The sequence below is a fragment of the Lepidochelys kempii genome, chromosome 3 (assembly GCF_965140265.1).
Source record: "Lepidochelys kempii isolate rLepKem1 chromosome 3, rLepKem1.hap2, whole genome shotgun sequence".
Lineage (NCBI taxonomy): Eukaryota > Metazoa > Chordata > Testudines > Cheloniidae > Lepidochelys > Lepidochelys kempii.
Window position 1 is genome coordinate 142,624,746 of NC_133258.1, and position 27,786 is coordinate 142,652,531.

The window sequence follows — 27,786 nt, forward strand, 5'->3', positions numbered from 1 at the left end:
TCAGTGTACTTCAGTCTTTTTACAGTTTACTGCATTGTTTCTAAGTTTTCAATTTACGTTACTCTTGCTTTACAACATTATAGGTACAGTCTTCTGGAGAGGACAGAATACTTGTAATGGGGGCAACTAATAGGCCACAGGAGCTGGATGATGCTGTTCTCAGGTACCTAAATTATGCCCCTTTTAATATATATTCAAGGACACAGTTGCACTTAAATTAGTTTCTGTTATGAAATACAAGTTTCACAGTTAAGTATCTTGCACTTTTCAAATTGTATTGGACTGAAATTTGCTAGAGTTGTTGGTGGTAAATATTAACAAAATACTGAATGCTTATTTTAAAGAAGTGCCTCAGCATTCCCTTTTGAGTGAGTTGTGCCTTTAGTGCCATCAGCTTGGAATGGTCTTAAACCGGTACGCTTTCAGATCCTTTCATGTCACTCATCTGTTCCATTCTTTGGGCCTAAGGATAAACTGAGCAGAAAGTCTCTTCTATAGACCCTTCTTCATAGAAGCAGCACTGAATTTCTCTTTTGGACATTTGGAGGCATGGTATCCTCAATAGCTGTAGGACCTTGGAGGCCTCGTTTCAGATTCTTAAGAATCCTTTATAACAGTGGTTCTCAAACTTTTCTTTTCACGGACCACTTGAAAATTGTTGAGGGTCTTGGCGGACCACTTAATGATCTTTCCAAATGTTGTTTGTACCATTAGCTAACTATTGTAAAGCACTTTGGATAAAAGCACTATATTAAAAAAAAACAAACCCCAAAACCTTAATAATAAACATTTTTTTGTTCTACAAATAAAAGCACACAACTCATATTTTAATATCAGTAGTCTTATCTTTCTAATGCAATGGATGTGCCCTCTCTCCCCCACTGTGGCAGCCCCTGAACTGGGACTGGGAAGGAGGTGGGGGGGTCTCTCCCCTGCCGTAGAGCTGAGGCTGGGAAGGAGGGCCGTCTCTCCCCAGCAGCCACAGCCCTGGAGATGGGGAAAGTAATCTCTTTCTCTGGCCGCCACAGCCCTGCACATCCCAAATTCCCCCGCACCCCCACTTCTCACCCCATTGCCCCCTTCCACCTACCCCGTATTCCCCCCCCCAAGTCCACCACCTCACCTTACATGTGCATCTTCTCTAGGGTCCAGGCACCTAATTAGTGGAGCATGCCTGCGCGGCTCCACTAATTAGGTGGGTGGCCCTTCATGCTCTTGTGTGCTGCCGCCTAGGCACGCACCTTAGAGGGAACTATCCGTGGACCACCTGATTGGAGCTCGCAGACCACTGGTGGTCTGTGGACCACAGTTTGAGAACCTCTGCTTTGTAGCATGGCATCTCCCACTTACACCTCTCTCATGCTATGCTGAGAAATGCGGATTTGACTTCACTGGCTCCCTACAAATTACTCTGAAAATGAATTACATTCCTCAACATTTTCAAAGACTCCAAAGATTCTGCAATAGTGGACAATATGAGAATACGTTAAAAAGGATGTTCTATTCATTCTGTCACTGATGGTTGTAGGGATAGATGTTACCAGCTTGGGCTGGAGAGTCTGATCTGAAGTATTGCAAAGTCATTGGAATCCTTGTAGGGAGACGTTATCCATGAACATATTAAAAGCTACAAGCAAATCATTCCTTCTTCCCGTAAGAGTTTCATCAGGGCTAAGGTAGCACCAATGGCATGTTTGTACCTTTAAAATCTGCAGGGCTACTACCTGGAGTTTTATTCAGACCTTTATCACCCCACACTCAATTTGGCCCTCCGCCCACCTTCCTAAGCGGCTGTACTACTTGTTAGTCTCCTGCGAGTGGGAATATGCATATACCATACTGAAGGAGAGATTTTTTTCACTGGTGGTAAAATACAGTCGGCAAAATTCAATCTGGATAGTGCAAACCGCACCTTCCTGCACCAGAATAAGCTTCTAGATAAATAGAGTATTAAATAGTGTGGTGGGGTTCAGGCTATGTAAAGTTTCCATTATTTAGAAAATGGACATAACGCAAAAGTTACAAATCTCAAGTACAACTGTCTGCATATTACAACATCATGGAAGGTGTCTCAAAAACTCCCCTTATTCTCCAGGTGCCATCCTTATGGGAATAGCTTCCACAAGACCCAACTAGGCCTTGCTTTATTGCACCTACCCTTGTGAGGAGATAAATTATTTTAGTGCCAGGATTGTGTGTTTTTTTTTAACTTGATATAGTTATAATATTTATATACCTTTCTCTGATGCCAGACGTTCTTTTTGCTTCTTATCTAGCTACATCCTGGACTGCCTCAGTCAAGGGCAAGGATTTCAAATTTGCTATTCCCTATCTAAGTTTTCTTTAGTTAATTACCATAGATAGCAAAAAAAATTAGTGTTGGTGGCATGGGCATAAAATATGTATTTTTATTAAATGTCAGCTTTTACCAGCTAGTTCTTCTGAAGTATTAAAATGTTACTTTTTTTTCTTTTTTTTGCAGACGATTCACCAAACGCGTGTATGTATCTTTACCAAATGAAGAGGTAAGTGTATGGCTTGTGTGCATTTCTTTCTGAGAGTTCTTAAAATCCTGTTTTATAGGAAAAACAAGAAAATATATTATAGAACCTTTTTAATTTGCCCTAATGATTGGTAGATTTATTGCAAATTACTGAATTTTGTGACTTAGTGGTGTCCACTAATTCACTTTGGCTAGTATGGTAAGTTTATACCACTCCGGCGAATATTTGTTATTACATTTTGATGTACTTAGTAGAATCAAATCTGCTAGTAACTGCTCTCTCCTTCTGGGTAGCTTGCTGTTGTATAGGCAGTGTGCTGATTAAACAGACAAGGACATGTTTTGATATGCCTAGAATACTGCAACAGCCGGTATGTTTGGTTTGACATGAAATTATTTCATGCAAAAGTTTAAAAAATTGTGTGGCCTAATTTTAGCAGTTCTTCAACACTAAAACAAAAAAAAACCTATTAGCACGGTTTGCTATTTTAGCAGCAGCAGCAGAAGTGTGTCTGATCAAGATTGTAGTTTAGTTGTCGTGATTGTACAGTGCCTGGCTGGAACCAATGGGACCCTCAATTTCATGAATACTAAATCCATATGACCCCTTAAAAGAAAGTATTGACATGTACATCATAGTCAAAAGTACTACAAATATCATACATATAGGCTTCTGAATTCACAGAAACATGCCATATATTTTTGTTTTGTATCTTCTAATAGATAAGTTTTTGTATGTGAACTTACAACTGATAAATGCTTCTTTTCAGACAAGATTGATTTTACTAAAAAATCTTTTAAGCAAGCAAGGAAGTCCATTGACCCAAAAAGAGCTTGCACAGCTAGCTAGGTAAGTACTTGGATAGTTCTGCTAACAATATTGCTGGTCTGCTAACAATATTGCTGGTCCACAACATTCATATAAACTGCTCTGTTACATTTAGAACTAATGCTAGTTATCAGGGACATTGAAATTGTAACCTTGCCTGTACTTAAAATCCTAGAAATGTAGGACTAGAAGGGACATCAAGAGATCATAATCTAGTCCAGCCCTCTGCGCTGAGGCAAGACCAAGTATAGCTAGACCTAGACCATCCCTGACATGTTTGTCTAACCTGTTCTTAAAAACCTCCAATGATGAGGATTTCACAACTTCCCTTGGAAGCCTGTTCCCATGCTTATCTATCCTTCTATTTAGAAAGTTTTTCCTCATATCTAACGTAAATCTCCCTTGCCACATATTAAGCAGGTTATTTCTTGTTCTACCTTTGGTGAATGTGGAGAACAGTTGATCACCATCCTCTTTATAATAGCTCTAACATTTTTGCTGACTGTTCTGTTCTTCCCCTCAGTCTTTTCTCAAGACTGTATATGCCAGTTTTTTAACCTTGCCTCATAGGTCGGGTTTTCTAAAGTTTGATCATTTTTGTTGCACTTCTCTGGACACACTCTCCATTTGATCCACTTCTTTCTTAAAATGTGGCATCACTGGACACAGTATTCCAGATGAGGCCTCACCAGTGCTGAGTAGAGCAGGACGATCACCTCCCATGTATTCGATGCTCCTGTTAATACACCTCAGAATGATATGAGCCTTTTCCACCACTTCATCACATCGTTGTCTTGTATTCAGTTTGTTCCATTATAACCCGCAGATCCTTTTCAGCAGTACTATCACTTAGCCAGTCTTTCCCCATTTTGTAGTTGTGCATTTAATTTTTCTTCCTAAATGAAGTACTTTCCACTTGTCTCTATTGAATTTCATCTTGTTGATTTCAGACCAGCGCTCCAATTTATCAGTCCCCTTGAAGTCTAATCTGTCCCCCAAACTGCATACAACCCCTCCCATCTTGCTGTCATCTGCAAATTTTATAAGCGTATTTTTCACTCATCATCATCATTGAAAATATTAAATAGTAAGGACCCAGAACAGACCCCAAGTGAGACCCCACCAATATTTACCAATAAAAATTTAATCCTTCCAAGCCTACTTTGTCCCCATATCCTCTTTGTTCCCCTTTTTGAAGATAAGTACTACATTTGCCCTTCTCCACCCATTCTCCTGGAGTTCAGAGATAATAGCTGTTAGTTCCAAGACTGGTTCAGCTAGTTCTTTAAGTAGGATGAATTTCATCAGGTCTTGCTGATTTCAATACATCTAACTTATCTAAATATTCTGTAACCTTCCTTATTTTGGCCTGTGTTCCTTCCCCTTTGTTAACATTAACTGATATTAAACAACTGGTCACAATTTACCTTTTTAGTGAAGACTGATGCAAAATAGGTGTTTAACACTTCCGCTTTCTTGAACCTTGTCCATTATTAGCTCTTCTTCCCTGATAAATAGAGGACCTACACCTTTCTTCATCTTTCTTTTGTTCCCAATATATTCATAGAACCTTTTATGTCCCTTTCTAAGTGTAACGTATTGAGAATGAATTGCACACATTTTGGAAGTTATGAAAAACACTATTTCCCACCCCACCGCCACCCGGTCAGGCTGTTTAAGAGTACTGTTCAAACTGTTTTCTCGCCACCTAGATCTGCTGTTGAAACATGCTGATCAGCACTGTGCCTGGGGCAGGGAGACAGGAAACAAAGGCAAGCTCCTTCCCACCCAACCTCTAGGCGAGCCCCATCTTTCCCAGCTGACTAAAGAGAGCACCTGCTCTACATTTTTTGTGCATTTCAGGTTGAAAACAAATCTCATTGGTTTTTGTTTTGCTTTTTCCTGACTTGTGCATTTTTGGGGTTGGCAATACTGAAATTTTAAGCATAGAATAGCAAGGATCTCATAAGTGTAGAGCTTTTCCAATATTTTTTGCTGTTTTTGAGATTTTAAATTTTGCATTGAAAAATACCTAAAAGTTACTTGTGCTTTCCATTGTGAAAATTCTTATGGATCGCACAATATTACTACGTGCTCATCCTCTGGAGGTTAGGTACCCCATTATGAATGCTATTCAGGAGGTAGAGAAGGGAGAGGAAAATAAGAAATGTTCCTTAATGTAAGGGAAAAGACCGTCTCTCCTTCTGAGATACTAAAGAATCTACTTGGTAGATCATGGAGGAGGAAAACTGAGTGAGGTGCAGAGCATCAAGAATTTAAATAATGTAACTTGAGTCTGAGTCTTTCGTTTTTGTGTGTGCATGAGGGGTACATGCACATATGTTCAGCAGGTCTAGTATGCATCAGCCATTTTATAACTGCAACATCGCCTAAATTTGCAGCACAATGAAGTTGCATTTATTGTCATCTTAATTCACACTTGCAGAAAACTATCTTCAGCCGTGTCAGATGAACTAGTATCTAATTGAAGTAAAAAATGGGGTTGTAAGTTAAGTTCTGTGACTGTAGATTCTATGTGCAAACATACAAACATCACTAAGCACAACTTTTTGAAAAATTCTTTGTGCTATCCCATTCCCTACTATCGACTTTGTTCACTTGAGTGACTTGCCACATTTCCTTGGTTGGCAAGTGACTGGGATTTATCCTACACTTTAGTCCTTTATAATTCTACTAAACCTTCTTCAACCCACAAACAGAAATTGTAATTGGGTGCAGTGCCTCCAGAAAATTGGATGAACTAGCTCCTTTAACGGGCCATTATTGTGCCTTTTGACAATTTCTAATGGCTGCCTTTGAAAGGTGGGGCGGTACAGCAAAAAAGTGTTTCTATTTTTTACTGCTCCTCTTCAGTATATAATATTGATTTTCACATTGGAAATACCAGTTCTGGGTTCCCTCTCTTTCACTGATGACTTCGGCAACTTTTGAAGCACTTGAATGGTTAAATTGGAGAATGATGCTAAAGCCTGAAGTACAGCTCTTCCAGCCCTGACTGGAGACTGACTGGAGACTCTCCAGCAGAACTTGGAGTGGTAATTGGGTAATTGCTTATCCTCTCCAAAGGCCCCCATGTGCAGGGTCACAGAGGTATCCATATTCTCCCTCCTTCTCTCCAGCATCTCTGTAAGACCATTGGGAGAGATTGAGTTGCCATGGCCTCAGCTGCCAACAGCATTCCAATTACACGCATCTATAGATCTCCTTTTCAATTGATGCACCCACTGCCATTACTAAAATGTCAGAACACTGACAAGAAATCTGCTTTTGAATGAAGAGCAACTGGCTTAAGATGAACACAGGCAAGACTAAAATGATGCTGGTCAAAAAGGGAAAAAGCTTTTGAAAAGTTATCCTGAACATTGTCTCCCATTGTGCTTTGAAGGCATATGACCCCTATTCATCACAGTGGTGCAAAGCCTCAAGTTTGTTTGCCTGACTAAGCTTGGATGACAGGATAGCATTGCTACCTCTTTTCATCTCCATCTTATTAGGAAATGTTTCTTCCTCCCAGAAAAGGACCAGCACACAGTAATCCATGCATTTGTTACCTCCAGGCTGGATTATGGTAGCTCATTATGAATCTGATTGTGAAGACCGTCCATAGGCTCCAGCTGGTCCAGAATAGGACTGCCCACCTTCTTTGTGGCTTAGGCTGCTGTGAGCACATGAAGCCTCAACTGAAGTCCCTCCACTGTTTCCTGGTTAGCTTGTGATGCCAGTTTAAGGCTTTGGTCCTCATTTTCAAAGCAGTTATTGGATCAGTGTTGAGCTAAATTACAGACCAAATTCAATCCATAAACCACAGTGACAGCTGCACTTCTCTGGCAGAATTCAGGTTACAAAGCCTGTAAGTGCTTGTGATAAAGCATTATTGATGTAAAGGATTCAGCTGTGGAACAAACTTCCAGAGGACATCAGGTGACCCCAGAGTAAGATTGTTTTTAGGAAATGCTGCAAAACCTTCCTCTCAGAAAAAGCCTTATCACCCTAAGAATGAAGCACTCAATGCTGATGCCTTTCTACACATGACGCCCCTACCAACTGAAAAAGGAAATTAATAAAAATAAAACAAAAGCAAAAACCCTACCCAGTGTTTTTTCTCCCCAAAAGGAAGAATGTCGGACATGCCATGAAGCCTATTAGAAAGCATTCAGATACTACCATAATGGGCAGCAGTATAAAAAAAACATAAAATAGGCAGATAGTATTTGGTGATTTTGTCTGAAAATATAATTTTTCTATAATATACATATATACACACTTTCACTTATCTGGCTGCAGTATCAACAAAAGGTTGTAAGTTTTAAGGGAAAACTTCTTGCAATGTGTGAAGTGTCCCAACAACATGCCACAAAATAGGAACTGTGCATTTTTTAAAAAAAATGCAGAGATTCCTTTCAGTTCTCACCATGTTTTTCAAGCTTAGTCTGGGTGAGATTCCTGCAGCAGTCCCAAAAGTACAGTAGAACCTCAGCTATGAACACCTCGGGAATGGAGGTTGTTCATAACTCTGAAATATTTGTAACTCTGAACAAAATGTTATGGTGGTTCTTTCAAAAGTTTACAATTGAACATTGACTTAATACAGCTTTAAAACTTTACTATGCAGAAGAAAAATGCTGCTTTTAACAATCTTAATTTTAAATGAAACAAGCACAGAAACTGTTTTGTTGCCTTGTCAAATCTTTTTTTTAAAACCTCCCCTTAATTTTTTAGTAATTTACGTTTAACACAGTACTGTATTTTCGTGTGTTGTTTTGTGTTTTTGTGTCTCTCTGCTGCTGCCCGATTGTGTACTTACGGTTCCAAATGTGGTTGACCAGTCAGTTTGTAACTCTGGTGTTCGTAACTCCTGAGGTTCTACTGTAGACTGGATCACCAAAGAAACTGGTCATGGGCTAGAAGCACGGCATAAAATATTTGTCATTAGAATTTAGTCATTGTGATATGAAGAAGCCACAACAGCTATATCTGGACAGTCCTAGGCAAGTATTTGAGAGAAGAAAGTGCTGACAATCTAGTAGGTTGTTTAAAGAAAAAGTGTGTGTGTTAAAATGGCGTTCAGCAATAGATCCCAGTTGCTAGACTTTGATTGCTAAATGCTACTTACATTTAATACTGATATTAAACTTTAATGGATAAAGTATTTTCAGTTGAGAAATGTGTTTGAAGTAACATTTATATAATTTACTAATTATGGTGCGTAGTTTATCATTTAATCTGAGGGAAATACTATTTCAGTCTTTGGTAATATCCATGTATAAAGATGCAGATCATTGGAAGTTTTTCTATCCCTCCCCTCTCCCCCTTTACAAAGAATGACAGATGGATACTCAGGAAGTGACTTAACTGCATTAGCAAAGGATGCGGCACTGGGCCCTATTCGAGGTAAGTGGTGTGACTTTTTCTATAGTACCTCTTTTTTTTTTTTTTTAAAGCCTCTTCAGGAAATTAAAGATACTGTTGCTGTGTCTTCCTAATCATTTGTCCATCTCTCTCTCAAATCTCCAAAATTAATCAGAATAGATCCATGACATCCTGGGTCTTGTGTTGCTGTGCATGGTAAAGTGGAGACTGTCACGCATTGCTTTTTAGTGCGTTTCCAAGTGTCATGAAAAGAACCATTTGATATTAACAGGTGATGGAACCATTTCAGTTTGCCATGCTTCCACTCATGGAATGATGTGCTTCCCAAGTTAGTGTCAGTTCCGTCTTAACTAGACCATATCCCTTACAGGTGTCTGTATTAGAGAACATTCTTCACCTGCTTCTTAAATTGAATGTGAAAAAACTGTTCAAATCATATTGGTTGTTTGTAGTCTTCAGGAAGAGATGCCATGGGGGAATTTGTCTTGATTCAGGGATTGTCTGAATGTATGAAAATTGGCTTTTAGCTGTTAAGACCATTTGAGGTTGAATGATGGAATTACATGAGCCCAATCAAGTTGGGTTGTGGCTGCCTCAGTGTCCTGCCTTTGACATTCCTCTCTTTGAAATTTTTAGTTAAAACAACACTTTGTTGTTTAGCACTACTCACTCACTCTCAATGCAGGAGCCAAATTGGATGCTTGTGTCAGAAAGGCAGTCCTTCAGTCATTGTTCAACTACGCAGTCCTTCTAGGTATTGCTACTGTTAGCTAATCTTCTACATAGGGGATCAGCATAGTCAATTTTATGAAGAAGAGATGACTCCTTAACGGTAACTGGAGTTTCCAAATATATTGCTTCTGTGTGCCTCTGCCACGCTGTCCCACCCTCCTCTCCACTTTGGAGTCTTTCAGGCAGGCAAAAAAGAACTGAGGGCAACTGGAGGATGTAGTCCTTCTGTAACCTGACTTTACGTGGGTTGAGGTGCCACAGGTCCCCCAATAGTAAGCTGTTTTGAAGTGATTCATGGATTTGACGTACAGCGCACAAATTCTAGAGTGTGGATCTGTAAATATTCTGAACTCCAGTTGCTGACAAGTAGCTCTTCTTTCTGTCTACTTTCCCTTCAGTAGCTACTTTTAATGGGCTGTTATGAGTCGGGGTGAGGAGAAGGATAGCTCAGTGGTTTGAGCATTGGCCTGCTAAACCTAGGGTTGTGAGTTCAATCCTTGAGGGGGCCATTTAGGGATCTGGGCCAAAAACTGGGGATTGGTCCTGCTTTGAGCAGGAGGTTCCTCTAGATGACCTCCTGAGGTCCCTTCTCAACCCTGATAGTCTGATTCTGTGACTTTGGGAATCACAGGTGTACTACACTGCATGAAAATTGGGGAGCGGTATTGTATTAAAAGTGGCTGTCTCATAAGAGCCATCATAAGTTATATTCCTCCAGCAAGTTGGAAACATTATGTGCTTACACTTGCAACTGATTGCAGACAAAATGTACATTTTAGTGCACCAATGTAAAAGTCTTCATATTTAGAATGTACTTCTCTGAGAAGAGCCCATAAAAACTACACTGTGGGGTTGGATGTCTTTTCCCTCTCCACGTCCTCCTCCTCCTTTCTGGCTTCCATCTAAAACGTGAAGTGAAAAAAAATGTTCTTTCTAAATGCCAGCCCTACAAACTACAACTCTTCTCATACCCTACTGGTAGTAAAACTTCTGCAGGGCAAACGAATGCTCTCAGTTATACTGTGCTGTGCAACCTATTGTCAGTGGGGTCATTATTTAAATACACCTATAGAATCATTGCTTTTAAACTTGTGCAAACTCATTTAACCGACTTGAACTTAATAAATCTGATTGCACAAAGAGGTAATCCTTTCACATGCTCAGCTGTGTTGGCTGTGTAAGACTAAGAGTAGTGAAAAGCAACACAAATTTTACTCACTTAAAGCAAGCAGATATCACTTGGAAGATACAAGGAGCAGGCATGTTGAGTTGCAAGGTGCCATTTTTAATCACTTTTCAGAGTAGAATTGAACGTACAATGTTTTGATGTTTTTCTTGTGAAACTCATTGCTCTTATTTTTTTTTATTTAACAGAACTAAAACCAGAACAGGTAAAGAATATGTCTGCCAGTGAGGTAAGCTGCTATAACATGACTTCCTTTCTGGGTGGAACATATACAGATGTTGTTGTTTGTTTTTTTTTCTTTTAAAGAAACAACCAGGAGTCCGGTGGCACCTTAAAGACTAACAGATTTATTTGAAGGTGCCACCAGACTCCTGGTTGTTTTTGTGGATACAGACTAACATGGCTACCCTTCTGATACATGTTTCTAAATTATTGTAAAAATATTGTTGCCTAATTTTTTAACATTTTTCCTTGATTGAGTTAAGTGAAAAGGTCTCTTTAAAAATATTGGTAGCATGGAACGTGAGGCTTCCCCCAGACGCACACTGAAAAGCTACAATGACTGTGATAACTTTATGTATGCAGTATTGGTCCCAGCATATTAGAGAGACAAGGTTTGATTGGACCAACTTCTGTGGGTGAGAGAGACAAACTTTTAAGCTTATGCATAGCAGCTACTTCAGATCTGGAAAACTAACTTTATCAGTTATTTCTAACAAAATTCTATTTGCCAATACGAAATGCTGAATTGTAGTGATTTTTTTTTTAAGAAGCTATTTTGAAATATCAATACGAATGTGTGTGTTTTTGGCAGGTGTGGTAAAAAAATTCATAAGATCTATGCTGAGAATAAGTGTAAGAACAGTAATTGAGGTAGTGTCAAATTCTGTGCTAACTTATACCCCAGAACTTTGGTAGGACTGGATGGGATGTACACAAGTGTGGGCACACTTTGGCCCATATTAGCGATAAGGGTGGGAAGACTAAGACTTTTTTCAGAAAATACTTAGTGCAGTAGATTACCACTCTATGTAGCTTGTGCATCTGGAGAGAATGCAGGTGAGATTTGACTTGGGTCAAACTTCATAGACTCTACAGTGCCCACCAGCAGATGGTGGTATACTGAAACTTAACTTTGGGTTTAAATCATTCATAGTAGCTGAAAAGAATCCTGTCATTTTATTTTATAAACAGGTTAGTTTTCCCAACAAAAGATGCAAACTGTAGTCTGAACTGTAAGCTCTTTAGGGCAGGAACACACACGCGCACGCACACACACACACACACACACACACTCTCCGCTCTCTGTCCCTCTCCCCCTCCCCCCTGTGTTTGTAGTGCCTAGCACAATGGGGTCCTGGTCCACAACTACAATAATACAAATAATAAAACCTGTTGATTTAGTGGGGGTTCATAGCACACAGATACAGAATTACTGGTGCACCTGATTAGTGTGTTTATCATGAGGAAGTGTGCATATATGGACCACTTGATATGATATTCACAAAATTAGTGCATCTCAGTATTCTTAAGTTACATAGGATTTCCATGTCCATCACAGGGAGGTACTGCCAAACCAGCAGCTTAAGTGATATGTCATAACCTAGTAACTATACTGATGTTTAGAAAAACCTTCATACTGAATCTCAAAAAAGTACATTCAAAAAAATGCTGAACAAATCAAAGCGCGTAGTCTGGAACTTCCTCCTGAAAAATGTGGAGCAAAGGCAGAGCGACAAAGGGGAAGACTTTGAACACCAACCTCCAAGTGGCAGAGGAGTTAGATAGGCTGAGGAATCTGCAAGCTCTTCTGCCCCAGTATTAACCAATTTATTTGAGCATAAGCTAGCTCACGAAAGCTTATGCTCAAATAAATTGGTTAGTCTCTAAGGTGCCACAAGTACTCCTTTTCTTTTTGCGAATACAGACTAACACGGCTGTTACTCTGAAACCTGCCCCAGTATGTGCATGCCCCATACATATTGCAGGAGAGGAGCAGGGAGAAGTTTTATTTCGTGGCTGCTTATTTGTTCAGAGATGCAGCCTGTGATGGGTTCGGTCACAGAGACTCCCCTTGAGACTGTCACTCAGTGAGCTGAGATACCACTGAGAACAACCCTCCTGCCAGAACAGGTGCCTCTCCACTCCTGTCTTGCTGAGTTAGACACTCCAGTCAGCTCCAGCATAGACCCAGAGGTTGTGCCACACCTCTCTGCAGTTCACTGAAACTGAGATTCACTCAGCCCTCAATTAACAATTGTTCTCAATTAACAGGGACTTTCCCAATGTCCATTGTTCAGCCTTTCTGGGAGCCTGAACCCCAAATAAATCCATTTTACTCTGTGTATAAAGCTTATGCAGGGTAAATTCATAAATTGTACGCCCTCTCTAACACTGATAGAGAGATGCACAACTGTTTTCTCCCCCAGGTATTAATCACTTACTCTGGGTTTATTAATGAACAAAAGTGATTTTATTAGGTATAAAAAGTAGGATTTAAGTGGTTTCAAGTAATAACAGACAGAACAAAGTAAGTCACCAAGCAAAATAAAGCAAAAACACGCAAGTCTAAGCCTAATTCATTAAGAAACTGATTACAGGTAATATCTCACCCTCAGAGATGTTTCAATACACTTATTTTACAGACTAGACTCCTTCCTAGTTTGGGCCCAGTCCTTTCCCCTGGTACAGTCCTTGTTAGTTCTGGCAGACATCTCAGGTGGTAAGCAGGGGTTTTCTCATGATTGGCAGCCCCTTTTGTCCTGCTCCGCCCCTTTTTATAGCTTTGGCACAAGGTGGGAATCTTTTGTCTGTGCTTGTCCCCACCCCGTCTCATCAGTGGAAAAGTACAAGGATTAAGAGGTATTCCAGTATCATGTGACATGGTCAGATGTCACTGTAAGACCCCTAAAAAGAAAAGGAGTACTAGTGGCACCTTAGAGACTAACAAATGTATTTGAGCATGTCCGATAAAGTGAGCGGTAGCTCACGAAAGCTTATGCTGAAATAAATTGGTTGGTCTCTAAGGTGCCACTAGTACTCCTTTTCTTTTTGTGAATACAGACTAACAGGGCTGTTACTCTGAAACCTATAAGACCCCTAGTCTCCATTCTTCCTGGGCTGGCCCACAGGTACACAGGAAGGCTTGCAGGTAAATAAACCATTTACAACCAATTGTCCTAGTCAATGGGAGCCATCAAGATTCTAAACCATTAATGGCCCACACTTTGCATAATTACAATAGGACCTCAGTTATACTTCATATTTCTAGCTTCAGATACAAGAATGATGCATGCATACAAATAGGAGGAATATATTGAGTAGGTTATAACCTTTGTTATACCTTGCAAGAGACCTTTTGCATAAAGCATATTCCACTTACATCATATTCACACTCATAAGCACATTTCCATAAAACACATGGAGTGCAACATCCCACAGCCTTGTTGTCCAAACTTTTGTAAAGAGATGAAGCCCATGTAAGAGATGTGGGTCACCCTGAGACATAGGGGACTCCCACAATCGTGTTGTATTTGTAAGGTGATCTCTGCCCATGTCTCTAAAGACTTACCTCTGACAGGGTAAGCAGAAGAAGCAATCATAGGGGGCCCATATAGATGTGATGCATTTGTATGTACTCTACTTATTAATAGTACTCAGCCAGCCATTCTTGGATCGTGGATTTGTTCTACACCAAGCTGAATGCCTTGTCATAGGATTTGACTGTATATTTAATGTAACCCTTCTGCCCGTCAGAGTTGGCAGCAACAAGGGCCGGGTTCAATATCTAGGGGTTCCATTCCAATAACACAATGCAAACCGGCTCGAGCCCCCACCCAGTGACCTGGGACAAATATATACCACCCCCGCTGGGCGCCTCCAAGAGGCAATACTTCCCCTCTCGCAAGCACATAGTCTGAGTGTAGCAAAAGTCTTTTAATAACAGAGAGAAACAATGTGGCATTATGTTGGGGAAACACCACCAACAGGATTCATAACACAACCCATGAGCAAAAACAACCCCACCCCAGGCAAATTGGGGCATGCCCTTTTCCCTTTGGTTCTTGAGTCCAGCAACCCCAAATCACCCAAAGTCCCAAAAGTCCAATGCCCCAAAAGTCTCTGTCCCTGGTCAGGGCAGCCCCAGAGTTCGAAAGTTTATCGGCGGAGCTTTACCTCCCAACCTGGGTGGAAATGGGACAGGGGTAAGAGGCACCTTTGTGATCTGAAGCTGACCGCCCCATAGCTCCATAGCGGCGCTCCGCTCCGCCAGCCGCCCCACAAAACTCCTTCGCGCAGCTGCACTCCGCCAGCCGCCCCACGAACTCCTTCGCTCAGCTGCGCTCCGCTCCGCCAGCCGCCCCACAAACTCCTTCGCTCAGCTGCGCTCCGCTCCGCCAGCCGCCCCACAAACTCCTTCGCTCAGCTCCATGGCCCACAAGCAGCTCCTGCCATCCACACACTGCTCCGCGTCGAACTGCTTCACCAGCCGTCCCGCAAACTGCTCCACAATATATCTTCAGGCTCCCCCACTACTTAACACAACACTCAGTGATTTCAGCTCTTAGGTGAATTCAGCTTATAGTAGGGGAGCCCCAGTGCTGGTACACTGTCAGCCCAAAGTGAGCTCAGCAGCCTATAACTAGACTTCTAATGAAATCAAAATTAGCTCTGATATTCCACAGTGGAGAGAGGAGGAAGTGCAATCAGCATGTAAGGCCCTCACCAAGGGGCCCATGCCACCAAGTATTAATACTTGTCCCCAGCCTCTCTCCATTCACACAGTTTTGGAACCCATGACCCTTGCCTAGCGAGTGCTACTTAGATGATGGTGAATCCCTCCATCATAACAAAAGGCCACATACAGTTCCAAGCACAGTTCCCATAATCAGGGTAATAACAATTTATTCTTCCTGCCCCAATAACAGAGACACTGGGGATCCCACAGCAGCCAAAGTGACCATTTGGGCAGCTATGGTCTCATTCTAGGCATGGTGGGTGTGCCTATGCAAATGAGATCAGCCCCTGAAGTTCTTTTCCACAACTTGCCACACCTCACCACCAGATGTCAGGGTGGAGCTCATCCTGACACTGCTTACATTAAAAAAAGAAATCTGCTGCAGCCCCTCTCCCCATGGTATTTCTCTTTGTCTCTTGTCACTGTGACACATGTGGCTGCACCAGCAAACACTAGGCCCAAAGAAATGTGGAGCTTTTGAGATTGTAATGTGTGTATTCATGTAGGGTTTGTCTGTGCTGCCCCGAAGGCCTACTGTGGGTGTGAATAGTGGTATGACCAAAGCGCTGCACTGTAACTTTCCCAAGTGGATGCTGCAGATGCAAACTAAACTCAGCCCTTTTTGAAGAGGAGTATGCTAATATGAACTAGGAGCCTTTTAGTTTGTGTAATCTAAACTGCCCTGCAGTTTAGAACAAAGTCTTAGTGATTTGTTTACTAGGCTCACAGACTTGGACAGCTTTTCAGTCTCCCAAGCTGTGAAAGATGTAGAAACTGTTTTGTTTGTTTGGCAATCTGGAAATTTGCCTACACTATTTTACCCTTCCTTTAATAAACTTCTGCCTCCCAGTTCTTAGCACATAATTCTTTATAGCCTGACTGTTCTTTTGACTCCTTAGAGCAGGGTTTCCCAAACTTGATTTGTGGCTTGTACAGGGTAAGCCCCTGGCGGGCCATGAGACGTTTTGTTTACCTGAGCGTCCACAGGTACACCTGCTCACAGCTCCCAGTGGCTGCAGTTCGCTGTACCTGGCCAATGGGAGCTGCGGGAAGCAGCCACTGGGAGCTGCGAGCGGCCGTACCTCTGGACACTCAAGTAAACAAAGCATCTCTCGGCCCACCAGGGGCTTACTCTGAACAAGTAATTGGGGATTGGCCCTGCTTTGAGCAGGGGGTTGGACTAGATGACCTCCTGAGGTCCCTTCCAATCCTGATATTCTATGATTCTATGATTCTATGATTAAGCCGCGAACCAAGGTTGGGAACCCCTGCCTTAGAGCAATGTTCTGAAGTTATGTCCTAATATAATTTTGTAGAGTAAGTCCCCTCTGTGGACTGGGGACATTACACAACAAAACCCCCACTGAATTATATGACATTTTAATCCTGTTACCTGTGGAAAAAACACCATGAACTACTCTGATTGGACCAAGGCCCCTCACATGCATTGGCTAGCACCACCTAGTGGAATAGAAAATAATATTTCACTTTGGCCATTCTAGATCACAAGAGACTTAAAACAGATTTTTGTATAGTGTATTACCTCTGTGGTGAGCTGGAGCCAGTTCACACCAGTTCGGGCGAACCGGTTGTTAAATTTTGAAGCAGTTTTAGAACTGGTTGTTAACCCGCTTCCCTGCAGGGGGTGCTGAGGCTTTGATGGCCTCTGGCCACCGGGGGCACTGCGGTGCAGGAGCCATGTGAACTGCTGCCTGGCCCTGGGCATGAGTCCTGTTGCTGCTACTGCTCCCCTGGCCCTAGGGCTCCCGCTGCTGCCTGGTGGGTCCCTGGCTGCTCTGCTGGGCCTGGGCTGCATCCTGCTGCTTGGGCTGCTCCGAGCCGCCCTCCCTGTGAGCACCCACCACCCTGCCCACAGCCAGCCCGTCTCCAGCCACCCCTGCACCCCCTCCCTGCCGCATGCACCCCCTCCCTGCCGCATGCACCCCCTCCCTGCCGCGCCTGCAGCCAGCCCCCTGGCCTGCCTGCAGCCAGCCCCCTGGCCTGCCTGCAGCCAGCCACCCCCGCACCTCCTGGCCTCTAGCCAGCTCCCCACGCCCCTGTCTGCAGCTGGCCCCACGTCCACTGGTGCCCAGCAGTTCCCAGGACAGTAACCCTGCACACCTGCTTCAATGAGGGGGGCAGGGAGCAGCTGGGACCCACACATGTGCACACCCTAGGGTGACCAGACAGCAAGTGTGAAAAATCAGGACAGGGTGGGGGATAATAGGAGCCTATATAAGAAAAAGACCTCAAAATCTGGACTGTCCCTATAAAATCAGGACACTTGGACACCCTAGCACACCCCAGGGAGTGGCGGGGACCCACACGTGTGAAACGGAGCTCATTTCTAGTTCAGGCCCATCTTTTTAAAAAAGAACTTTAGGCAGGGTTAACATACATCCATATTTTCCCTGGCATGTCCGGCTTTTTGGTTCTTAAATCGCCGTCCAGGAGGAATTTTTAAAATTCCTCCCGGGAAAATAGGGACATATGGTAAACATGTTGGTACAAAAAATACATACTGGGGTATAGCCCTTAAATCAGAACTTTTTATAGGGAACCAGTTGTTAAGATTTTGGCAGCTCATCGCTGTATTACCTGTGTTTCTCACTGTAATCTAACTCTATCTTGGTTACACAAACCCAATATTTAGCACTCATTTATATTGTATTGCTCTGAAAGTCAAGTCCAAAGTCTTCATTTATTGAGTAAGCACATGACACATGAACACATTCATGGTCTTAAAATGCCTTTCATTTTTTGTCTAGATGAGGAATATCAGATTGTCAGATTTCACCGAGTCTTTGAAGAAGATAAAGCGCAGTTTGAGCCCTCAAACCCTGGATGCATATATTCGCTGGAACAAGGACTTTGGTGATACTACAGTTTGAAGAACTGCTGTGTAAAAGTGAGGAGACAGTGCTGCCTGCAATGAGCAATTGATACAGACCGGGAATGCAGCCAGAGTTTACAGGACTTCACAGATCTTTAAATATCTGCACTGGCAACTTGAGATTGATTGATTGAAAAAGAAAAATTATACAATGTGAAAAGTTGATTAAGGCCTCCGTGCCTTTTTAGTCAGGATTTACTCACAGGGCATGTAAGTTAAAGCACAATAAGACCTGGGGTAAGACTTCTAGCAATCTAATCATGGTATGAACATTAATCTGTGTATTTTGTTGGCGATATAAGGTCCAATTGTATTGACTGTTGAAAGATTTATACCCTTGCTTGTTTTTTTAAATTTGTCTCATGACATTTACTTTTCCTGCTCTCTTCCTGGTAACTACTAACTTCTAACTGGAACTTCGTAAATTTTTGTTTCAGTTTTTAATATTTTTATCCATATTGTGCCAAATAAACCATTTCCCTCTGCAACAGGAAGAACAGCATTGGGAATTAGCATTATTTAAAAAAAAAAAAAAGTATCCAAATGGAAAGCAGCTGGTCTGCTACTACCTTGTCTTTTGTCTGGTTATAGTGTGGCCATACAGTTCACAGAACAGTTTTTTAAAAAAGACCTTTGGTAGCAGAACAGCAAAAATCCTATCAAACCAGTTGAAATTAACAATTATTACATTATAGAATTGCTATACTAAGCCATTTTTGCCAGCAGTATTTTTCTTTAATTCATTTGTAAAGCTTCCACTGTAGAATGTTGGTTTATTCTTATGGTGTGTTAACTTCTACTTGAAACCCAACTGATTTTGGAGAGAATAAATGATTCTGTCAAATTGTGAAGTTTTAGAACTAGTGTTTCTACTCTGTATTCATTTCTGTTTACAATAACTAAACTTTTAGTTAAGTTTCCATTCTGGTCCTTGCTTTTTTTAATCTACAGAGCAGAGCATTAAAATAAGTGGCTAGATATTTAATACATAGCACACACTGACATTTTTATACCTTTCATGTGCTTTGGTTTGTATACTAAAATCTAAAATAAACTCAACTGATCTTTTTTAAAAAGTAAAATACATTCTTTAAAATAAACACCTGAATTTTTATTAAATAAATGACCTACTGTAGTAAATAGAAACACTTAAATCATGGTCTTTAACTACTGTAGTAAAGGGAAATGCATATTTGGCCTGTACTGCATATGGGCAACATTTTTGTTTACAAACACTACTGTGGAGCTAAACTATGCTTAAAACATCATGAGAAAACGTCTGTAGGAAGGCATCCTGTGACAGCTTTGAAAAACATATTTTTTTCTTCAGTAATTAAAAACAAAGAAAACCACCCCACACTTGTGAAGATTTTGCTACAATAATAGTGCATGGATTTTTACTGTCAGTAATTGTTTAAGAAATCTGTTTATACAGCTTGTTTGTAGTTTTTCTTCGGAAATTGGAAACTTGAGTTTTCTATTAAGATTGTCATTAAAATACTTTTCTTACTGCTTCAGGAATGGAGCAGTCAAAACACTGAGGACAGTTGATCTTATAGTTTTAGCTATAAAAGGAACTAGCTGATGTAGAACTCGGGTGCTTACAATTCTACAACAGAGCCCTCTTTTATCCATTGCACAATATTGGGAAGTATATAACAGCAGAAACTGTCAGCTGTTCAGAGACGTAAACACGATTGTTCTATTCATGTTTGAAGAACTGCAGAGATGGCTTAATATTACAAAAATCAAATAAGGCAATAGGAGGTGATAAGAAATAGAGGCACTGTTACACTGAAATGCCTTTTAAAGAGTATAACCAGTTTGATTAGAAAACTTCAAGAGTGCAAAGTTTCTCAACTATGTGGTGTCATACATAATTAAGGTATGTGAGTTCTGGTCCCCTGATCCACCTCTCAGGACTGCTTGGAAAGGTAGCCACTGCCAGTAGCATTATAGGATTTCAATGCCTCCGCTTTCTAAAGAGACTTTTTTAACCACTTTGGGCCTTAGAATTTTGAAGCACTTGCTTTGCACTGCTGGGTAATTCAGTCATAGGTTTCATCACTAAAATTGGATAGTACTTCTTGGTTAATACCTCTTGGTTAACTAGTCAGACCTCTTAAGACCCCTCATTTCTCTTTCCATGAAATTGTGTAATCTTGTCTCAAGCACCTTATGGTGCAATAATTACTACTTTAGGTAAATAGTTTTTATTGTAGATATCTTTATAGTCTTTTTTCTGCTAACCAATCTAAATTTTTCTTAGTCCATTCCTTCATGTTTTATTAGTAGTGTCAAATTTAAATAAGTGCTCATTAGCAGTATAATGTTCCACCTGAAGTGTAAGGATCACCGGTTAATGGAAAACACCTGGATGATGAAGCATTATTAGGTAGGATCATAGAGAAACTTTAAACATGCATATGCATCAGAGGGGAAGAGGATTAGTTCCTTAATCTCTGCTGTACAGCCAGACAGGTCACTGACCCCTTTTACACCTTTTCTGAAGCAATTAGGCACTGCATTTTCTCAGAGCACAGAACTGGAAGAGACCAGGCAAAAAGTGCAGCCCGGTACTGTAGCACATTCTTGCGGACTTCTCTCACTACAGGTATGCCTTGTGAGCAGACTGGAGTCCTGGGAATGGGTCTGAATAGGAGAATGGGTCTGCCTTATCTTCAAGTCAGCCATTCCTTCTTGCTTGCCCAGTGGCTCCATCCAGGTTCTGCGCACAGAGTTTGAGTTTAAAAAACTGGCTTCTGTCACTCCAGGTCAAGATACTACAGAAAGCCAGTCATTTTTTGATGACTAGTGGGAGGAATCCTTTTTTTAATTTAGTCCTTCACCTAACAGAGGACCTCAGATATAGTGGAGTGTTTCAGATTTTGGTCCTCCACGTGAGTAAAAAGTTGAGTGATGGCAAGAGGCCACTTTTCATAACCCAGAGTTACAAAAACCAAAGGTGCAGACAAAAAAATATAATCGTTTGCAGCAAATTTACCTGATGACTCAAACTGGAGTGAGGTTACTTGTATTTTTGCTCTGAGAGACTTGTATTCAAGAGTGTCCTTTTGTGAATGTTTGGATTCTGAAATGTTATAAACGTTGCTATGGAGTATTAAGCTATGTCCTTTTATTGATAAAGGAAAAATGTATAAAAGCATGGTGAGCAGTCACATAGCTTTAGTTTCACAGTGTTGGTTGCCCTACAATAAAATGTTGCAGTTTGTCTTGTTTTTACCGTTTCTCTGTCAGTTTTGTTACATAAAATGTCCAAAACGAAGAGCCTCTGATAAATCCAAAGCTTATTAAATAGCTATGGCGTTTAAGATTTTCTGATGTAATACCAGATCACTTGGGGGGCAGGGGGGAAGCTGAGGGGGAACGTGTATATACCTCATATATTTAGTTTCTGTGGGACATGACTCATTTAAAAAGCTAATGTAAACCTAAGTGCTATTTCCTAATTAAATAATGTGCTGAAATTGAATGTGTGATTACCTCAAAATCATGCTAAATTACAAATAAAAAAGTGGAAACTGTGATTTGAGTGACTGTTTAATCCCAGTGGGCTGAGCCAACAGCTCTGAAAATGCAAGGAAAACATGGCTCAGCGCTGCTAAAGCTGCTCAGCTGACTCCTGCTTAGATAAAATTCTCTCTCCATATTTTTTGAGTGACCAGACTTACAAAAACGAAGATAGTGAAAGTTGGGGAAATTGGTTATTTTGTGAAGCTAGGAGAATGTGTGATCTAGGGCTTAGAGCAGAAGCCTGGGAATTTAACTTCATGACACTTCCTTCCAGTGACTTCATAGTGTCTGACCTTGGGCAAGTCATTCTGACATTGTAATATTGGGGGAGGAGGTCTTCTCCATTCATGCTTTTTTAAACTCACCTCATCTATGGAATCTGGCCAACAGCTCCATGTCACTTTTTTTATATTTATCATAACAGCTAATTGTCTGTCAGTAGCTTTGAGTGATCAATCTTATGTTATTCCCTGTCTTTCCCTGCACCTCCCACCCTCCCTCAGTGTTTACGCTGGCTCTTCCTGACATCAAGTGTGCGTTTAGGCTTTAAGGTCTTCAGGGTTATTATTATTATTATTTTTATACTGAGACACCTTTCTGGCCACTGATAGAATTTTATTCTAAATGGTCCACTAATTGGGGTCCTAAGCTGTTGAGTATCACCTATCAAGGAAATATTTTAAAATAAATATGGGCTATGAGGGTTATATGTTAGGCATCAGCTATGGATTTATGAATTAATCCAAAGCCATGCCCAAACAAGTCCTTAGACGTTCTGGCTTTGGTTCAGAAGATATAGTTTACATCAGAACATCATTTTAAAAGTGGGTTTGATTCTTTTTTGGGATCAGGTTAGTTTGTGCTGTTTCTCCCATGAGCAGTACTGAGAACTCAGTGCAGAGTGCCAAGTTTGCAGTAGCTGAAGAGCCAAATACCCACGCAAGGGGGAGATTTGGAGTGTGAAGGTGGTCTGTGATAGTCAAGTTTGCATGGATTTTGCCTTTTGGAGAAGGAACAACAACAAAAAAACCTGGCACCACCAGCTGTTTCTAAATCGCTGCTAAACATCTACCATGCTCTGTAATAAAACTTTCATCTGTGCCATATACTGGCAGAGCATGGGAGCCCTGCTTGCTTTCTCTGCCCAGGGAATTACCAGATAAAAATATTTTTGTTCGTTCTCCACATTAAAATTATTCATTAAAACAAAGTGATGCCGTGAGCTGTTGTGTACATTGTGTGCACAGTTAACCTACCTTAAGACACAGTAAATGCAGCAAGACCTATTTCACACAAGTTCACTTGATAAGATAATTTATGGTAATGCTCCAAAATAAAGCATAGTGTGTGGGACTGGGATATTTTGGGCGACTTGCCCTTGTTTAAAATGGTGAATATACATTTGAGTGAGGTTAGCCTGCTATTGTGCTCTGAGTTAACAATCCACCCCACCCCCCCTTCTCAGTCTCATTTCCATTGGTACGTCTTGGTAAAGTGTCCTATAGCATATGCTTGGACTGCTAAAACCTCAGCCATGGAATCTTGTAGCTCTGTATTAGATAGGAGACAATGAGATCATTGGACTGAAATAGTTTTAAAATAACCCAAAGACTTGGCCAAGCATCATGGAAACAGGAGCATCACCACCGGCCATCTCCTGCCTTGTGTTATCCCAGTCAGCTTGGTTGTTTGATAGGAGAAATGAAGAACGAATAAGTCAAGCTAATGCAGTGATCCAGAAACAGTAGCAAAATGTTTTTCAAGAGGACTGAAGTGTAAGGAATATTCATCTTTGTCAATCAACAACCTGGATTAGAAAGACATTTTGGCTAGCTTTATTGCATAATTGTCCATTACTGGGACTTTATACCTTCCTCTAAAACACTTGCATCTGGCCATGGTTGGAGACAAAATAGTGGATGAAGTGGACCACAGATCTGCTTGGGGGTATCAATTCCTATGTTTCCAGGCTAGGGAGCGTAGGGCATGTCTTATGCAGGGTAGGAGGGAGAGCTTGAATAAATTTAACCAGTACTATAAATTGCAAATGCCCAGGAACAGCACAGTGTAATTTCTAACATTTGCCTCATTGGGGTCTGTGAAGACTAGAGCTCTAATATCATGATCTTATCTAAAGTGATGAAGAATTCCCTAGGACAGGAATCTTTTGCTCCTACAAGGATGGTCTGAGCCAGCAGGTATAGACACATTATGGAGAAATTGTTAAAAGTATGATGATAGGAAAACAGTTCTCAAGTTTGCTAGAAAACACAAGCATGACATTTTATATGTTCACTAATATCATTATGCGTATCTCCATGTGCTTTAAAAACTTGTCAATTTTTACCTCTAGTAGAGAGGCAAATAACTCCATTTCACTGATGAGTAAGGTCAAAACCCAATCTGAGTAGAGACTGCTGGCAGCAGAATCAGTGCAGTTCTGGTGCAGAAAGGGGGTTTGCATGGGGAGATTTGTGCATGCACACACATGGAATTTTGTTATGGAAAAGGACCCTATTTTGCATGAGATGGGGTTCAGGTCCAGATCAAACAATTATGTGCACAGATAGTCTTGTCTTATTCCTCTCCCTGTTTGTGGGTAGTGGGAAGGGTCTACAGTTGTTAGCCTGGTGTAGGCTGTGAAAAACAGTTTTGAAGCTACTCCATGGCTCAGAAGAGCTTCCTTCCCTCAGCTCCTGCTTAGTTAGTCTGGCTAGGAGCTGGAATTTAGCTGAAGTGAGTTGTTCAAGGTGTCATAAAAGGGCTGTGGTGGAGCTAAGACTAGAATCAAGGGCTGGGATTTTCAGAAGTTTCCAAGTGATTTATGAGCACAAGTCTTATTGACTTTCAGTGGGGCTTGTGCTCCTGGTAGTGGCACTGCCCCCAAAGAATTTATTCTAGAAATATTTCCTGTGAACATATTGCACCCTTTGTTGTGCTCATAAACTATTCTATTGCTCTTTCAAGAACAGTGCAAGGGAACCTCCCCTCCTCATCTTCCTGACCCTTCCCCACACAGTCTGGGGGCACTAGCCCATATGTGCTGCCTCCCTTTCCCTGGCCATGCGCCCTGGGGGGAAAACTGCAGAGAGGAGACAGCCAGGTAGGAACAGAAACAACCAAAGAAAGGACATTTGGATATTCAAAGAATTTTCTACAGTTTTGATGCGGCTTCCTCAGCCCTTTCCTGACTGGTTGGTTGCTCCAAATCCTCTCCCTCACACATCTATTTAGATTGTAAGCTCATTAGGGCAGGGGCCATTTACTCTGTGTCTGTACAGTGCCTAGCACAACGGGGCCCCATTCTTGGGCACCTCTGTAATAAACATGGCAGATGCTTTTGAAAATCTCAAAGCTGGTCTCTGCTAGTTATGTGTCTTAGCTACAACATCTTCCTTCTGCCACCAATATTTTTTTGTATTTCCAGATCTCATCCCGGCCATCTGTATGAGGCACCAAGTTTTCCCAAATGTCTTGCTTGTCATAGAATCATAGAATATCAGGGTTGGAAGGGACCTCAGGAGGTCATCTAGTCCAACCCCCTGGTCAAAGTAGGACCCAATCCCCAATTTTTGCCCCAGATCCCTAAATGGCCCCCTCAAGGATTGAACTCACAACCTGGGTTTAGCAGGCTCAAACCACTGACCTACCTCCCCCTGTCCTTGGGAGTTTGTTAGTAATCATCAGTGAGCTGAAATTAATTCTTATACATGAGGAAGCCAATACTTACCTTCTGCAGATCCTTAAAATGCCATGAGGCACGTCAAGATTAACAGCCTCAGTTTTGCAGGAGAGTAACACCCTGGATATGAAACAAAACTCAACTAAATGATGAGCAGAAACCACAATCAGCATAGACATGGATAACTCATCTGTGCTGTTTATCCTTTCTTCTTCCTTCCTTTCTGACTTGCACTGTTGACTGGAGAAGGGAGACGCAGCTAGAGCCAGCGGCTGAACTGCCTTCCCTAAAATGCTGTACAGTTCTTTTCCTGTTTAGATAAGCATAAAGGAGAGTTCAATGGAAAAAAATACTTCTATGGTGTGCTACACCCATCTCCTAGATCAGAGGTTCTCAAACTGTGGTCTGCGGACCACCAGTGGTCCACGAGCTCCATTCAGGTGGTCCGCGGATAGTTCCCTCTACAGTGCATGCTTGGGCGGCCATCCACCTAATTACTGGAGCCGTGCAGGTGTTGCTCCACTAATTAGGTGCCTGGACCCTGGAGAAGATGCACATGTAAGGTGAGGTGGAGGCCTTGGGGGGAATAGGAGGTAGGTGGGAGGGGGCAATGGGGTGAGAAGAGAGGGTGGGGGGGGGAATTTGGGACATCCAGAGCTGTGGCAGCCAAAGAAAGAGGCCACTTTTCCCAGCTCCAGGGCTGTGGCTGCTAGGGAGAGACGACCCTCCTTCCCAGCCTCAGCTCAGGGACTGCTGCGGTGGGGGAAGAGAGGGAGAGAACCCCAACCTTCCCAGCCCCAGCTCGGGGACTGCTGAGGCAGGGGAGAGAGGGAGAGACCCCCCTACTTCCCAGCCCCAGCCCAGGGGCTGCTGCAGAAGGGCAGAAAGGGCACATCCATCGCATTAAAAAGGTAAGACTACTGATATTAAAATATGAGTGGTGTGCTTTTATTTGTAGAATTTTTATTTTTAAGGTTTTTTAATATAGCACTTTTATCTGAAGTGCTTTACAATAGTTAGCTAATGGTACAAACAACATTCAGAAAGATCATTAAGTGATCCACTGAGACCCTCAGCAATGTTCAAGTGGTCCATGAAGAAAAGTTTGAGAACCACTGCCCTAGAGCTTAAGTAAACATCTGCGATGATGTCTCTGCCCATCTAATTATTAGTCACTTAAGATCTAGAAGGACTTGGGTCTGGCACAAAATAAAGATATTTTTTCCGTTAAAATCACCTGTCTGAGGTAACATAAGAATGGCCATACAGGGTCAGACCAATGGTCCATCTAGCTTAGTATCCTGTCTTCCAACAGCAGCCGATGCCAGAGGCTTCAGAAGGAATGAACAGAACAGGGCAATTATTCCAGCCTTTGGCAGTTAGAGGCTTAGAACACCCAGATCAGGGGGTTACATCCCTGACCATCCTGTACTCCATGAATTTATCTAATTATTTTTTGAACCCAGTTATAGTTTTAGCCTTCACAACATTCCTGGCAATGAGTTTCACAGGTTGACTGTCTGTTGTGTGAAATAGTCCTTCCTTTTGTTTGTTTTAAACCTAAATTGGTTAGTCTCTAAGGTGCCACAAGTCCTCCTTTTCTTCCTGGTTCTTGTGTTATGGGAAGGAGTAAATCACACTTCCTTATTCACTTTCTCCACACCATTAATGGTTTTATAGACCTCTAATACATCTTTTCATAATCATCTCTTTTCCAAACTGAAAAGTTCCAGTCTTTTTAATCTCTCCTCATACGGAAGCTATTCTATACCCCTAATCATTTTTGTTGTCCTTCTCTGTACTTTTTCCAATTCTAATCTATCCTTTTGAGATAGGGCAACCAAAATTGCAAGCGGTATTCAAGGTGTGGCCATATCATGGATGTATATAGTGGCATATTTTTTTGTGTTATCTATCCCTTTCCTAATGGTTCCTAACAATGTTAGCTTTTTTGACTGCTGGTGCACATTGAGCAACTGTTTTCAGATAACTAACCACAATGACTCCAAGATTTCTTTTTTTGAGTGGTAACAGCTAATTTAGACCCCACGGATTTGTGTGCATAGTTAGGATTATGTTTTCTCACCTTTACATCGGGGCAATGGATTCTTCCTAAAAGTGGGAGGCCCCCCAAGCCTCACCTCTTCCATAGTCCTGCCCCTCCTCTTCCCCCAAGCCCATTTTGTCACCCAGACTTGTGTGAACCCTTTGTAAACTCTTCACACTCTTATTTGTACTTAATTATCTTGAATAATTTTGTAGCTGTCTGCAAATTTTGCCACCTCATTATTTACCCTT

General features: G+C 41.6%; 1 protein-coding gene across 5 annotated transcripts in view; it reads left to right on the top strand.

The window, feature by feature from the left end:
- SPAST (spastin) overlaps nt 1–21,511 on the top strand; it is a 61,841-nt gene extending 40,330 nt beyond the window's left edge. For 4 of the 5 annotated variants that reach the window (XM_073338319.1, XM_073338321.1, XM_073338320.1 and 1 more), the window contains 6 exons: nt 84–163; nt 2,483–2,525; nt 3,274–3,353; nt 8,674–8,744; nt 10,830–10,870; nt 18,148–21,511. In XM_073338319.1, the coding sequence (XP_073194420.1) occupies nt 84–163; nt 2,483–2,525; nt 3,274–3,353; nt 8,674–8,744; nt 10,830–10,870; nt 18,148–18,270 (438 nt within the window). In that variant the 3' untranslated portion in view covers nt 18,271–21,511. Of the gene's footprint in view, nt 1–83; nt 164–2,482; nt 2,526–3,273; nt 3,354–8,673; nt 8,745–10,829; nt 10,871–18,147 lie in introns of those variants that run through there. The other variant, XM_073338324.1, reaches the window with a different exon arrangement.
- Nucleotides 21,512–27,786: the final 6,275 nt, after the last annotated feature.